Source organism: Excalfactoria chinensis, chromosome 8 (genome assembly GCF_039878825.1).
Source record: "Excalfactoria chinensis isolate bCotChi1 chromosome 8, bCotChi1.hap2, whole genome shotgun sequence".
In the NCBI taxonomy this organism is placed as follows: Eukaryota; Metazoa; Chordata; class Aves; order Galliformes; family Phasianidae; genus Excalfactoria; species Excalfactoria chinensis.
Genome location: NC_092832.1, coordinates 24,868,649 through 24,885,225, shown reverse-complemented (window position 1 = coordinate 24,885,225; position 16,577 = coordinate 24,868,649). Strand labels below are relative to the sequence as shown.

The window sequence follows — 16,577 nt, the reverse complement described above, 5'->3', positions numbered from 1 at the left end:
TAGAACTGTCTCTGGGTTGAATCGCCTGAGACACGCAAAAACAACACTGTTGTCCTCAAAAGAAAATCTGCACCCCTGTAAAATCTTATTTCTTATGTGTGAGGTTAACCTCCCAGCTTATGTCAGGAAGTAAACTTGGAGCTAAGCCTGGGACAACTTGAGGGAGTTTCAACTCTGGAAAAATTCAGAGAAGAATGAATTCATGAGTAGCCACTTCAGGCATACTCACTTTTCGCCATTTCCATCCACCTAAATCAGAGATGCAAGAACTAAAAATGCCTTATCAGGGACCCTAACCAAACGCTCAGCTTTGAAACAAATCCTATAAACTAGATACATTTTGACCGTACCAGGCTTCAATACTGACATTGTAATTCTGCTTCTTAGAGTCCATTAATATTAGGCATCTCTTGTGTCTTTGCATGGGAAAGCAAACAGTAGGTGCACAAAAGTAAATTATTTTTGTCTTTTCACTCTTGAAGGCCAAGGTTTCCTACATAAATTGGCAAAAAAAAAAGTTGTACTCTATTAAACTATTTTCAATGTCCAAAAGAGGGGGAAAAAAAGCCCACATTCCTCATGGATTGAGGAAGTTTTTTGCTAAGCACTGAATAACAGCACCACACTGATTTATATTAGTTTTACTTTTCAAATGTCTGGACATAGATATACTGATTAACCTTTTTTTGCTCATATTTACTGCGCCGCCTTTCTTGAAATGGGAATCACAAGTGTTTTGATAAATGGACCGAAAGGTTGTCTGGTTACACTATAGCTTCTGCTTGTATCCTCTGCTGAAATGCTATTCAACGCTTTTCTACAGCTATGCTGCTCCATGAGTCACAGCAGTTACTTCTATGCCACTCACAACAACAGTTCACTGGGGATATAAGGCTTCAAATGAGCTGGAACAATTTATGCCACTCATTTATTTTTACTTCTCTTCCAATGATTGATTCTCACTGTCACAAAATGCCAGTTGATGTGACGATTATAAATCTCCCTGCGCAGGCAAATAACTGCAGGACGTTTTAAATATTCACTTTGTAAGACTGAATTTGCTGCTATGCTAAATTAAATCCCTGAAAGTTTACCACAACAGAAACCAACTCCTCTCAGTGTTGTAACAACAAAAGTAAAAAAAGTCTAACCAAAAGATGCATGTCGCTCAGTAACCTGTTAGCAGTGCCAATAGCAGATGGCTTAGAGAAGATCATAGACATGGGGCGACCATTCAATAATCCTTCCCCAGAATATCTTCCTAGTATTTCTGTTCCCACTTCCAAGCAGCATGAGATACCAAATCTTTAGAGGAGGCTGAAATTGCTGACAAAGCACATCTTGCATGAACACTAGAAATCTCTCATTAGAAAATACATTTATTATAATGCTGACTTAGAGATCAATACAAGTCTCAGAAAACAACATGGGAGTTTTGTTTTTGTGTTGTTGTTTTTTCTTTTAATGTCTCAGCACTATCCCTGTAGCTCGCAGTCTCTCAGCTTCAGTTCTGGTTCCTAAACAAATATGCCAGAGATTTGATTTGCAGCACTACCTCATCTTATGACACCAGCAAGACCTTGCCCCAACCTGAAAGGTTAGGAAATGCGCACAGAGAACAGCTATGATACAAATACTGTGACTGCTCACCTCACATGCCAGAATAACAATTCTGTCCTCAAATAACACTTCAATATCCCTGAGGTTGTCTCAGTGTATTCTGAAGTGGGCCCGTTCCTTGTCACTGTGACTAGACCAACAATATGTCGGGCCAGCACAGGATTACACTGTCCATAAGGATCCCACTGACCCTTGTTCTTTTTCTTGAAGAGTATTTTCACTGTCATTTCGAACATACATGGTAAGTAGATGAAATCCTGACAGCCCATCTTGGCCAACCCATTCTGTTGGATGGCGACAACCCTGAAGAACTCAAAGCTCAGTAGCTGATGTAACAGAAATTGAAGGGAAAGGTGGGAAGGTAGCTCAAGTTCTCTTAATGAGGATCTAACATTCCTTATTATTTACAGGGTTGAATTACTGTACAAAATCTGCACTTCTCACTGCAACGAGTGCAAAATATCAAGGAAAAACTTTTCAAATGAGGTCTGGTTTATTTATCTATTTTGGATGCCCTTCCCATGCACCTTAAGATCTTACTTATTGCATAATGCAGTACATTTTAGAAGGAAGTTTCTTTACTCTTTTTCACTATTCTTTAGGTGTACCTCCTCAATTAGTGCAGGCCACTACTGACTACAGTATCGAACTTACATGTAAAACTAATCTTCTTTTATCACGAGTTAATGGAAGTAGATTTACGTTATATGGGATATGCCATCACACGCTATTTTAAACATGCTTTTATTTGAATAGCTAAGTGGGTAAATCCTGAGAACCTTACTTGGTGTTTATTCAGCCCCTACTTACTGAGACAAACTCCCAAGGTCAGAATAAACACTGGGAGAGAAACTCAGGCCTTCACCCACAGTTATAAACAATGAACTCAGCATAAACTGTGATTCCCAGCCGACACTGGGAAAAAAGCAGCAGCTAACGTTTCTCCTCATTTGTGTCCAGAATGATTGTATGAAAAGAGATTTACTTCCTTGTTAACAAACCTTGCCCCATCTCAGACACTGAAGGAAGGTAAACTGCAGAACAGATGCAACCAGGCATAACCACATGGCACACCAGCAACATGAACCGCCATTTGGGATTTTGACCCCAAATCCCATAATACTCGCCACAAATACTGCTATATCCAAACTTTCAAAACTAACACAAAACAATGAAGTTGTTTTTCACGCAAGCACTGTACACTCCCTTGAAAATTGTATTTAATCATTTCAAGGCCCAGAGACATCCCAGAAGATGAATGAGGACATCCCTCGTAATCTTTCATTTGAACCTTAGCCATTCCTTCACAGTCCAGCTAACTTCTGAGAAAAAGACTGGCATCTGAGAAGGACATCACTTGTCCTTTTGGTTCACCATGAGATCTAGACACACCAAGAGAACAGGCTGCTTGATAAATTCACGGCACCAAACAAAAATAGACTGTCCATTATACAGAAATATGCCTGAGATCTGAAGGAGTCCCCTATCTGCCCTAGGAATGTCAGTATGACACTAGGGTTTGATCAAGACTACGAGCTTCAGGCTAACATTTTCTTCTTGGGCTGTAGGGGGAAATCTGAGTTGGTCAGTTTGTAGCACTGATCAGATGCCATACCTGTCATATCAAAACAATACTGAAAACAGGAAAATCTTCTGTTACAAAGGAGGGCCACAGCTGCTGATAAGCTGTTGTGAACATAAACAATAATAGAATAGAACAGAATTCAGTTGTTTTATAAAGTTTTCTTGCTGTAGAATCTAATCTCCCCCTTCTAAGAGAGGAACAAAACTCCCCAAGCCCTATTGAAATACAAAAGAGCTACAGTTAAGAATTAAAGATACAAAGTGCTGGCTGCCAGGGCTACTAACAGGTAACATTAATCCCACAGTAGAGTACAAATCAGGTGACAGTATTTCTGGCAGGCAGACTAGACAAACCTTACTAGTGTCAGTATAGGTAGGTAAGAAGTGCAGCCGCTTGCTCATGCTTTCTAAGGCAAAACACAAGTCAAGCAGTGACAAACAGGAGATGGGCCCTATTAGGGGACAGATCTGGAGGAAGTCCAACATAAGCCTTCACATCCATTGTGCTTGCGTCATAGAATAGAAAATCAAGAGAAAGAAGAAAACATATTTGGTTCATGCATTTATCATACGGTACAACAGTGTCATCTGCAGCATATAAATGCTGCCATTTTAGAACAGGGAAAAATCTTGCATGCTTAAACATCCTTAGTAGAATGTCTCACTCGGATATACAGCCCCAAAGCACTGCATAGGTGCAGTTTGTGAAAGTAAAGATTAACAATGAAAAACATGCTAAACTACTGAGTGTCTGCAGTCTTTTCCATCTAAAAAAAAAAAAAAAGAAATACTAGTTCCCACACTCCTACTCCAATCAGTGTTGCAAAGGACCCCGAGACCACCAAAGAGAAGGCACTGCAGAAATGCTTAGTATTATAAATCAGATACCTTAATGTAAGGCTGCATGTCACACGGGGTGGTTCGCAGCCAGCTGCAGTACGGAAACCACTGCATCTGCTGGAATTTTCAAAGCAAACGTTTTCACTGATGTCAGTGAGACGCCTGTAGAATATCAGTCCTCATAGAGTCTCCAAGCAGAATATTTTTCAAAGCATTTGCTCTATCCCCATCTATTCTTTGAGCCTTTGAACTCACATGATTTGTTCACAAAAGGAAAGGAGACTAGGCTACAGCTTCCTGGAAATGTTGCTAAGCATTATCTAGGGCGTACACAACCTAGTGACTGTTCCAATTCCAGCTGCATCCCCACGAACAGCTTGATTACCCACAAAGTGATGCGATGCAACACTTGGGTTTCTGTGACGGGCATACACTGAATAGGAATGTCCAATTCCCCCAGTCACCAAAGCATACCTGGGCTTTGAATTATGCCAGGTCAGGAACAAAGAAATATTGCTCATAACAAAAACTTTTAATAACTAATTTTCTGAGAAACCCTTTCATCTCTGCCAAGCTTCAGAAAAGGCTGGGAGGCAAGCAGAAATAAACATTATACAGACTCACCACTGCTGGCTCTAAAGTAAACTCTCCAACTTCCTATTTACATTTTAAGATCTGAAGCTTTGTGGTTTACTAGTTCTGCAAGTAAGTGCTTTGGGTTTTGGAGGCTGCCTGAACATGATGTCCCACCACTACTGAATTCTTCCTAGCTTTTATTAATATAATAAGGAGGTCAGAAAAGCAACAATCTTTTATATGCCCTGCTAGCAGAAATATTTTACTTCTCGCCTTTTATAAACAAAACAAAGCAAACAAAGCATACAACGTCAAATTAATGCCAGTGCAGGGGATATTATAGCTTTGTTTGTTTCTTTTGCAAATCAAGGATGCTAGAACATGGAATGAGGCAGCCTCATTTTAAAAGGGTGTGGAGGACTTCTTTGAGGGACAAACAGAGGGCGGTGGCATTTTTATGGCTACGTAACCCTTCCAGGGCCATAGGCTGAAAAGTATCTAAGCAGGCCCTGTGACCTTTTCCTCAGAAGGCACAATCTGTGTAGAGCAAGGATGGGCAACCTGTATCAACAGTCGTGAAGAAAATGTGGTTTTCATCTCATGCAGCCCTCCCTGAATGTAAAATGTCTTCATTAGCTGGGACGTCAGCGCCGTGACTGCTGCCAGACTCAATATATACGCTAGCAGAACTGCACTGAACGAGGACAGAGCAAGGGAGAGGTTCCCATGACACTAATTTATTTCTCCCATTTGAAAGACACCAGCTCTGTGATTCATATGTGTAGAACTGGCCTTACAGAGGAGGAGAATATTAAAGAAGCAGGAGGCCAAGCACTTATCAATTTCAAAAGCAGGCACAGGTCATTTCAAAAACTTCTGAGGCAACCTAGAGATTCAGAAGTGTTGCTTTTGTGGGTTTTGTTTCCTCCTCCCGCTCTCCTCCTCTCTCATCTCACCCTCCCAAAGCCAGCCCCTTTCCCCTGGTCAGCAGAAGGACAAGTTGCTGCCTTTGCTGAACCTGGGTCACAGCCAGCTGGCACCCAGGCTCCTCGCTGAGGGCTTCTGGCCCTGTCCCCACGGAGACTGCACGTTTCACAGCAGGGCCGCATGTGCAGCCGTGCAGCAGGGCGCGAGGCTGAAGCGCTGCACACAGCTCTCTGCTCCAGAAACACTTTGCTCAGTGCCATCCGATGAGATTAAATATAGCTGGGAAAGCAAGCACCAGGTTGTTTTGTCTCTGCAAGGTTTCCCTTCATCACAGATGATTTCAAGCAGCTGAAGAGTCCTTCTGTAGTAATTACTCTAAGGTCTGCTGCTTTAACAACGTGGCAAGTTCTGAAGAGGAGACTCTGGTATCAGAGCCAAAATATACGGAATCCACTTGCTGGTCTGGCTCCCACCGAGATTACAGAGATCAGGCTATGAGAACACTTCGAGCCAGCATGTCTCTGCAGCCTCCACTCCAGGATGTACTGTAAAGGACACGTACTGTGCATGCTTTGGGGGTGGAAACGTGCTTTGCACTCTATTTGTGTGAACAAAGCTGGCAGCTTGGGTGGATACTGTGGAGCAATGAAGCTCTATTGTGTTTACCAGTCATCACGAGAATCAAATGAACAAATTTAGAAGAAGCAAATTGGGCTGAAGTTCCTTTAGAAAAAAAACAACAACAGGCAAAGACTAGTCAGGCTTGGTAAAACAGAATATGGGATATTCTTCCTAAAATAATCCATAGTAAACACTGGAACAGCAAAACAAAGTGCCCATTTCGCCCTTCACATTGCTGCTCAAACTACATCTCTTAGTTCATGCAGTGAATCTAAGACAGAAAATAAACTAATTGTGCCTCCCAAATTTTAGGGAAGGATTGAATTCTAAACTTCAAGCTACACATACATTACCACCAGGGGAAAAATGGCTTGTCACAGAAGGTGACAGTTCCCAATGATAGAGATAGAGGAGTAACAAGAAGATGTAAAGGGAGAGACTCCACCCAAACCAAAAAGATTCCCTGCCAATCACAAAAAGTAAGTTTTGCATACAGAGGGCTGATAAAGAAAATGGAACGACAGAAGAATGACCATATCACCAAATGAAGATAACCAACACCCCAAAACAGAGACCCTCAGTAGAAAGGGACAAAACTGTCACGTATCAAAATGGCAGCAAATTCAGGTGCCCCCCTCTCAGTAAGCTGAAATCAGCCCAGACAATGCTCCCACTAGTTAATGCTCCAGCTGCTTCCTTCAGCTATGAATCCAAAAAGGTGTAAGGGCAAGGATGGCATTTCCAAAATGGAACAACTGTCCTGCTACCTGTAGCCTCAAACTGCTTACGAACTCACAATACATTTTGAGGGGGAAAAAAGGTGAATTTAGTGTCTGTGAGAAGGTACTATCCCTTACCAGGGATAGGAAACTGCAACATTAATCTATCAAAAAGAAGCAGCTATACTGCTAGGTTATTAACGCAAGGAATACTAGGAGTTTTCTGGTACAGAACACTTTGTGTTGTAGCCGTGGCAGCACAAGCAAAGCTTCCTTTAAGTCCCAAAACTAAGTGTGGGTGCTGGAGCTTAGAGACCCTTTCTACAAAGCAGCATCCCACGCAGAACAGCCAGCCACCGCATCCCATCACTTGAAAGGAATACCTACACTGCTCAGAGATCAAAGCCACAGCAAATGAATCCCAGTCCTACACTAAAGGACCGACCATCAAAAGTAAAAGGACAGCTTATTTGCCATTTCAAAAGCAAACTGCACTGATGACTTCTGCTCGGGTAAAGGAGGCAGCAGAATATCACAGAAAATGAATAACTCTCCAAAAATGTTCAAAAGACCATCACCTCCCATTCACCCCCCAACCATGGATAATGGATGAGCCCCCAGGTGGCAGTAACTCTCAGCAGCTACCTGCAAGGACCCGGCCACGGATCAGTAACCTAATTACACTGTGCTTTTTGCCTCTTTCACAAGCTAGTTAATTATCTCAACAGAAACACAGAGCTTTGCATATGCCTGATCATCCAAAACTGTCACTGGTTAATTCCTAGAAGTGGATCTTCTCCTAAAAATGATAGTTTCACCACAAACTATTACAGCCATGAGTAAAATTAGGTCCCGCATTTGTACTCTCTAAAATATCAAAGGCATAACTAGCAAAGTCTTTTGTTCAAGATCTCTAGAGTCCTTGAGGTAATAAAAATTGGGTCGTGGAGTAGTTTCTCTTAAAAATTTAAAGTAAATGCCATGTTCAGGCAATACCTGCTCTGTGACTCATGGAAGATTCAGTCTGAGAGTGGAAATACTGTACCAACAGACACAGCAGCAGCACTCCTACCCCCACCAAGAGGAGGAAGGGAGGGGAGAGCGGCATAGCAGATGATTTTGAACAGTTTCCTGTTACAATCCCTTGAAAAAAATCCAGCCGTACTTTCACCCTGCTTTCTGTTTGCTGAAGTTCTCCTGACAGTTGGTTCTTTCGGTTGCCAGAACCACAACAAAGGACGGCCTTGAGTTTCCACACAGGCCATTTTCTCCCTCTCTCGTCTCTGATCATCTCACAAAGGTATTATTGTTGCTGGCTCACTGGGGCTCAGTGCACCTGAGGCAGATCAAAGGCACTTTTTAATGCCCGCCTGACCACACAGGTCTCTCTCCCACTGCATTAAATTAAACTCGATGATTAATCTCTATAGCCCTGAGGGTCCCTCAGTGCATACGGAGAGAGAAAATATATATTTCTATCAAAACACAAGTATAATATACTTTCATTTTATAGCCCTAATTAAAAAAAGGAACAGCTAATTCCAGCCAAATGCAGCTGCATATAGGTCTCATTAAAACACAAATATAACTGCACTGTGTGCTCTGCATTCATTTCATGCAGTGTACATAGGTAATAGATAAAATAACAGTAAGCCAAAATCTTTCCATAGATTAAATACAGACAAGTTTAGAATTTGCTTATTGTCTGCCTGCTAAAGATTGCTATACCTCTGATCAGATAAGTGAAGGAAGGTAGTTAAGGAAATGATTATAAAACACTGAGTAGTTACATTTAAATAAACCAAACACTGCACAAGCATCTATTCCTGAGTTTGCATACAAATGATTAAGAGTCTTGAAAGGTTCCACCTTGCCTATGGTGCACAGCATATGCAGACTTCAGGTTAGCTTTAATGACAGAACAGAACAATAATTAACAGCAATGTGGACGTTATCACGCCACTTCTGTTACATTGGCACAGTTAACAGGGCCACATCTCACAACGCCTTGGAGAATGCACAGAAAAAGTGCTTCTAAAGCCCTTACACTGATCTGCTTTGATTTAGTTTGGGGAAAAAAACCAAACAAACTGCAATTGTGAACTGAGTTTAGAACTACGTTAGAACTTACTAATATACACGTATTAAAAATGAATAAATAACCATACACATGTCCTCCTCCAGGGTGAGTTACACTAAAGGAATAAGTTCCAGCCAGCTGGCTCGTTTCCAGCTCTTCAACATTGCCCTCAGACCTTCTGGGGAAACTGACTGAGAGATCCTTAGCTCATTTTAGCCCCGGTATTATGTATCTATTAACCCAGCTTATTTTAATGATTTAAACTAGCTCAGCTAAATGAAGCAGGTTAGGAAGAGTTCACGCAAACGGCTTTTCCTGAAGAACCTTCACCAAATGAACTGCAAGCAGTAAAAGTAAGGGCAGGCTTGGAAGGGCTTGCAGGGTGTCATTCCAGCACTTCAATTGACATAGACACCAATGTGCTTTTTCAGAGACACAGTAAGCTAATAACAGCAAACTAGATGTTCAAATCTACAGCTTAGGAAGGAATCCAAATATATTCCCATTGTTTTAGAGCATCTAAGCTCTTGTTAAATGCTCTGCTTCACAATACTGGGATTATTTACATCTTTAAATTTAATCGTGCTTAAATGCTTTGCTTCACTACAATCCATGTGACAAGAACACCTTAATGCATGCTGTTACTACAAAGGCAACTTATATATTCTGCTAAACCCGATGCTTTATTATCTGCTTCCTTTCTTTTTCTCGACTGGAATCTCTCCCCACAAAGCACGTTAGTCCTCTCTAAATTCAATAGCACTCCCTCTGCCATTTGCTCATTTAGTAAAAAAAAAACAAGTCAATAATCAGTCTAAATTTAAGAGTGAAATGAGTTTTAAATAAAAAATGTGGCAGAAAAGGGTACTTATCTAAATGGAATGCTTTCAGGCTCATACATTTTAAAAAGGTATAAATTTCAAAAGCAGACACTAAATTTTAATTGCAATTTCAGAAAAAGCTTTCGTATTAATTCACCGAGAAAAATTAGCGAAGCAAAAATTGCTTATCAAGGTTTTTCTTTCTTTTTAGTCACGATACAGATCATAATTCCACAGATCATGGCAACTTACAGAGGTTGGATGATTTATATTGATTAAGAGAAGTGGTGGCGGAAAAGGGCTATGACTGGAGACATGCATTCCTTCTCCAAAGACACCATTCTGTAACACATTAGTGACAAGCTTGTCACAGATAACTCAAGCTCAGAGTCTGGCTCAGATTTCAGCCTCCTCTTTAAGCCACTCTAGCATCGTGGTTTCTACATTTCATGTCATTTTTCAGTATTGATTTCTACTACTATTAAAGCTGTTGCTTAATAGCAAATGCATGGTAATATATAATTAATAACCAAAGGTAAAGACAGAGTTAACTGTAAAAATAAAAAATCCAGGCAAAGGATGAGAGGCACAAAGGTCACTTTTCCCTCCAAACACATAAGTTACTATGTTTTGTACAAATTAGGACTATACATACAACCTACCCCCATGTGGCACGAAGATGTTCCACAGATCAGAGCAACTCGTGATGTAATTGGCTGGTTTTCACATGGCAGGTTATATCCTCTCACATCTGCTCCAATTACTCCTATTAAAATAAAATCAAAGTGCTATTTTAGTGAAGAGCAAGCCAACCCTCACAAAGCAGTGCTTTTCCATGCACAAATAATTGCCAAATATCTCACACCACTACCACAAATCATAAAATTCTACTTTCTCAATAAACAAAGCTATAAAATAACTCTGATAAAATATTGCTTTTTTATTACAGATGCATGAGGACACATGATGTCTTCTTGTCCATGTTTATCATCATGATCTTTAAGCGCTGTATCAACTACAACCTGACCTTCATTCCCTTAAGTTATGCTAACGTACAAAGAAAGAAAAAAAAAGATGCCCTGATAGGAAAGGCACCAGAGTAGGTATGTTTATTTGTTGACAGTTTATCACACAAACACTGTTTGATGTGTTTTGTCAGGGGATGAGTTGGTAAAAGGGAGAACTTGGCAGCAGACTGGAAGGCTGCCAGCCCTGTTGTATTGGCTGCTGCTGCTGTCTGTGTCAGACACAACCATCTACAGGAGAACAGATTAGTGCTTCCCTATGAGGAGCCGTGCTTGGCTGTAACTTTCTATATGAAGCTTCTACATGCAGGACAGCACAGAAAGGAGGACAAATACAGCAAGCACAAGGCTTACAGCAGAAATTTATGCTGGGGGATGCCAGAGAAGTGCCAGGATATTGCTTACAGAATGGGGAGATCTGCAGTGAAGCTTCACCATGTGTCTTATTATGCCCGAATCAGTTAAGGGCAGGCTGAAATGGAAATTCTGCCCTCTCCTTCTCTTTTTACGTTGAATTCTTGCTTGCACGGCATTGCAGCAACATAACAAGCCATGTTTTTTGTTGGTCTTCTTCCTCTTGACCATTATTTTTTAATAGATCAGTGTGCAGTCTGGTGACTGGCTTGGCAATCCTACCAACATAACTAAATAATACTATTTCTCTGTGCTGCAGAAGGATAACAAAAACATCTGATGGATAGTTTGTATTTTCAAAACCAAAGATTTTACGTAGTGAATGATGCCAAGTGTTGTGGTTAGTATGCTACATTTCCTTACCACCCTCTTGTTTAGGTCACAACTGCAAGATTCTGTTAGCAATCTGTCTGCTGGGTTTTCTCTTATCATGGTTGCCATGGTTATTACAGTATTACGGTTGAAAGTTACTTAAATAATCAGAAAATTAAGGGCAAAAAATTCAGTGTCTTCAAAGATATATCTTCATATCCCTTCATCCTAGTTGGCTTGTGACCACATAGAAGCATAGTTGTCACACATGGGGCTTATTTGTAGGGAGCAGCAGAAAACTAAAAACATTCTACTTATGCATTATTTTTCACTGCTCAGCTCAGGCATGCATTAGTTCGTACTAAGAGTTTTGGATAATGGGTAGCACAGGTTCAAAAACACCAAAACTTCCTGAGGTAAGATTTATTTTCTAACCTATCAAACTCAAAAACTTCCATTTCCTGCTGAAAAAGTTACACTGAATCGCTTTGCTTTTTACTCTATTTAGATAAAGCTAAACAGTATAGTAAGAAAATGAAAGAGCTGAGCCTCACAAACATATTTCAATGTACCTGAAACTGAGCACATCAGAATGTTGTTCTGGAAAAGAAAAAAACAACACTAATATTAGGCCTTCCACACTCCAGTTGTGGAAAAAAGCTGAAAGCCTCAGATGGGGATCGCCTCTTACAGGCACCTCCCTCCTTACTCTTGTTTGCCAGTTTATATGCACAGTATTTACCTAATCTTACTCCTAGACCAAAAGCACCGTTGTTGGTACATACCCAGCACTCTGCTGGCTTAAACATCCATGAAAAAGAACCCACTGCAGTACTTAAAGGATGAATATCTCCTAAAACAAGGATGGAAAACCAACTTAGACATAAGACTTCTTGCTTGGAATTGAAAATTTTCAATTTTTTTGCTCATCTCCCAAATTTTGAGCAATAGATGTTGGCTTGCCAGCCCAATGGTGTTGCAGCTCAGGAATTCAAAGTGGAGCTTGACAGAAGTTCATGCAGAATTTGGAAGTCCAGCTGCTAAGAAATACGCAGCAATAACTAAGGGCCTTTCTATAAACAGAAATTCAATGCTGATACTTGCTGTTTGTTGTTTGTTTGAATTTATTATTTTAGTTATGCTACTTAATAGGAAAAGCATCTGAGCAAGCTGCTGGATATAAAACTGGCTATGCAAAATGAGCTAAAAATTAATTCAATACATTCCTGTTTCCCAGAATAGTAAATATGTGACTGAGTACCTAGTCCTCCAGCGTGTGCATCAATGAGAGATGCTGCTACTGCAACCCCTTCGGGGAGACCGAGTTCTTTTGCAGCTTCTGGCGTTAGACCTTTTCCAACAGATTCTCCAGGAGACAAGACGTGGTTTCCTGGGCAGACACAAGAAAAACCACACACCTGTGAATTTACTAAACAGAATAACAAACATGTATGTTATTACAAGAACACCCTTCCTCTCCCTGAAGTTAGGTGGTATATGTAACACTAAAAAGCGCATCAAAGAACTCTATCTGATTAAGAACTATCTCTCATTACGTATCTGTATGTTAAACACAACCATGCTAGATCAGGCTGCTCCACAGTAATTTAAAAGTTCAAAAGCATTCAATGCCCTGTCTAGCCGCAGAGAGATCTCACCACAAGCAATTAGATTTTGCTCGGCAGCTTTCCAAGAGATATGAAATACTTGTGCTGAAATTCCACGTTCTTGTGGTAGTTGCTACATAAACTGCCTGCAGCCATTCCCTGTATACAGGAATGAGATTCAGCTCAGGCCATGCTCACCACTGAAAGCTGATCCCGTTAAAAAAAAACAACAAAAAACAATAACCTTCCCTTTCCCACTCTCCCTCCCTCCATCTCCATCATTTCTAAGAGCTTCCACTAACAATAAGTTGGCTACACTACCAGAAACTCTGAAAGAGAAACCAGCAAATTGCTGCACTGTTGCAGCTGTACTTTCTCATAGTCCTAACCATCCACTTTTGAGTCTTCATTGGAGGTATGAAGAATGTCATGGCCACCCCAAACATGACCAGTGCAACTCTCATCTCTCAGGCTTGTCACCTGTGACAGGTCCCACCTGCACTGGTCTCCACTACCATAATGCACATTTATGCTTTTTCTAGCTAAAACATAAGGTATTGTTTCAATAATTAAACCACAGTGACAGAGACTGTTCAAAGCTTAAAAGAAACAAAGATTCAGGAAACTCAGAACCGAGGGATGCAGCCTCCTGCCTGGCATCCAGGCCTCACCAAACCTAAAGAGATGACTGAAAGCTCCTGGAATCACACACACATCTCTGTTTGCCTACAGATTTGGTGGGTGAGAGGCAGTGAGGCATAGCAGGCAATCTCAAATACCTCCCTGCCAATCCATGCCTTTACGATAGAGACTGTGTGCTCATTTAATAGTACGTATCAGTAGTGTTACTCAGTTCTGCAAATCCGCAGGGCAGAATTGACAACACTTCATTCCGAAAAAGAAAAGCCTATTTTCACAGTTGATTCAGTTGAGAATGTTACACCTATCAAGCATTTCAATGTGTAGAAAGGGTGCAAACTATTGTCCACAATAGAGACTAATTAAGAGGAACAGCATATTGTAAATTGACAGGAATACACTAATGCCCATGAGTATTACATTCTAGAAATAGTTATGCTATATTGCTGCTTGATGAAAAGGTTATAGTATTAAATTCACAAGTGGAAAATGGGTCTTTGGTTTTATATATCACAGTGGTAGATGATCTTAGGCTTGGCTGCAAACTATGCTGATTCTTCACTTTATAGAAGGCAGCCACATCCTGATTGAAGCAATGCATGGGGCACTTGGTAATTAGATAGCATACAAATTTCTTGAAGTTCATTTCTCCAAGAGTTTCTATACAGCTGAAGCCGCACCTCTGCCTCTGAAATGCTGGATTGGATTTTGCACTGGAAATTTACAACAAATCAGTCATATCCAAAACTTCTGGCTTGCCCTTAGGTTTAGAGTCAAACATTAAGGGCAGTAACCACAAGTCATTGTTTCCAGCTCTCCACTTATACAGAAGAATGTGATAACAACTTGTCATCTTCTCATACAAAAAGTCTACATTTTATTAATTCTTACTCACTGTGCTAGCTTTTACAAGAGATGTATGTCTTTGTGATTATTTCCCAATAGTAAGATTTGAAAGCAGGATGCTTACTCTTTAAGATAAGTTTTTGGTCACCTTCTGGTTTCTTAGGACATCAGAAAGTAATACAAGTAAAACAAAAGTTGCATGTTTCACCTGACATTCAAAGACCTGCAGGTGGAAGGAAGTTCAAAAGAGTTCATGCAGCTAAAACCACATCTTTTTCTTCAGAATCAACTGCATGATCTGAAAGCATACAGATGTGTGTGTATATGTATATGTATATATATAGCAAGATGAAAATAACCTGAAATAAAGCATCTTTACAGGCACAGTCCCCCTTACATGGAGCGCAAAGGGGAGCCTCCAGTGTCACCCAGCAATCAGGGAAATCAGCAGACTCTGACCTTCTACTTCATCCTTTCAGTTTTAAAAATCAGTCAATGTTCTGCTTTGTGCACACGATTTGTGCTTAAGGAGCTTTATAAAAGAGCAAAAGCAGGCTCCATGTGGCCACTGTCATCACAGGAGTTGCTTTCCCACCCACACAAGAGTGAGTAAGTAGGTGTGGAATGGGCACAGACCTAGGAAGGGAATTATTATTCCCATGCTTTAATCCTCACTGGAAAAGTAGAAAACTCAGCTAAGCATCAGTATGCCTACAGTCTGTAGCTGTAAAGCTATTAAAAGATAAGGTAAAAGATGCAAAAATACAAAGAGGAGCCACAACGGAAAAGCAAAGTATTTGAAACAGATTGTACACCAGAACTTGTCTGGCAGAGAAGGGAGATTCTTACTTGAGCAAAATGCAGCGGTTCTTGCAGTCAAGGGAGAGCTACTCTAAGAACAAAGCCATTGCACTGCTACTCACCAGGAACTCAACAGCAGGTGCTGCTACCCTTAAATCCTACCTGTCAGGGAAAAGAAGCTGCCAGAGAGGAAGGGAAATGAGCCGGCCCGCATACACAGGCAGTCAGTGAGAGTATTACACAGGCTGTATAAAAGAGGCACTGAAAGGACCGAGTCTTCCCAAGCCTCCTGCCAAAGTAAACGTATCGAGTCCTTTGTTTACAGTAGTCTCCTGTGCAAGTCATTTACCTTTGCTATAACGACTTCCAAAATTAGACCTAACCAAACAAACCCATAATGGCTGAAGCTGGAGAACTCTGTTTCACATCCATACAGCTGTTTCGCTAAGGCAATGCCTTAATCCACAGCCTTTTCATTTTGTATGAGACATTATTTCTAGCTATTTTTCCCCTATAAAGCAGCAAGTTTACAAAAGGAAAAAGCTGTCTGAATCTCTTCCTCCTCTTTAATCCTTTTTTGAAGACTAATGTTAGAACTTGCTATGATCAGGTTTTGTTTAAAGAATTTATGTGGTACCAATGACCCTCTACCTTTCAGGCAGTCACCACAGCAACCAGCTATTTACCAGACGTAACACACAAGGCAGACAATACATCTTCAGTCAATTTCAGTGATCACAATTCACTCTACAGCCTTGCTAATATTTTACAGAACTAGGTTTTTTAGTACATCAACCTTTTAAAACAACAAAAGCAGGGGGCCAGCTAACTCAGCTACGACATACTCACCCACTTGAGAACAGCCTTTCATCCATCATGCAGAACGTGATTGCGCTGCATATGCAATTAAATTTGGCTATATAAGTGCATAAAAATACAGAAGAAAATGGGAAAAGGGGGTGTTCCTTTTCTTCACTAACTTGACACATGCAAATTTGAAGGGATACAACAATCCCTTGTTGAAATCACAGCAGCCTCAGAAAGAAACACAACAAAGGATACATTCTGTCTCTATTTCATAGACACCTCCCTAAAACAGGTCAATTTAAAAGCTTTTTAAATCACAGAATGATTTAGGTTGGAAG

At 40.6% G+C, this 16,577-nt stretch overlaps 1 protein-coding gene across 16 annotated transcripts in view; it reads right to left on the bottom strand.

The window, feature by feature from the left end:
* FGGY (FGGY carbohydrate kinase domain containing) overlaps positions 1-16,577 on the bottom strand; it is a 273,209-nt gene that overhangs the window by 52,403 nt on the left and 204,229 nt on the right. For all 16 annotated transcript variants that reach the window (XM_072343867.1, XM_072343865.1, XM_072343863.1 and 13 more), the window contains 2 exons: positions 12,801-12,929; positions 10,451-10,554 (listed from right to left, as the gene is read on the bottom strand). In XM_072343867.1, the coding sequence (XP_072199968.1) occupies positions 10,451-10,554; positions 12,801-12,929 (233 nt within the window). The remainder of the gene's footprint in view (positions 1-10,450; positions 10,555-12,800; positions 12,930-16,577) is intronic.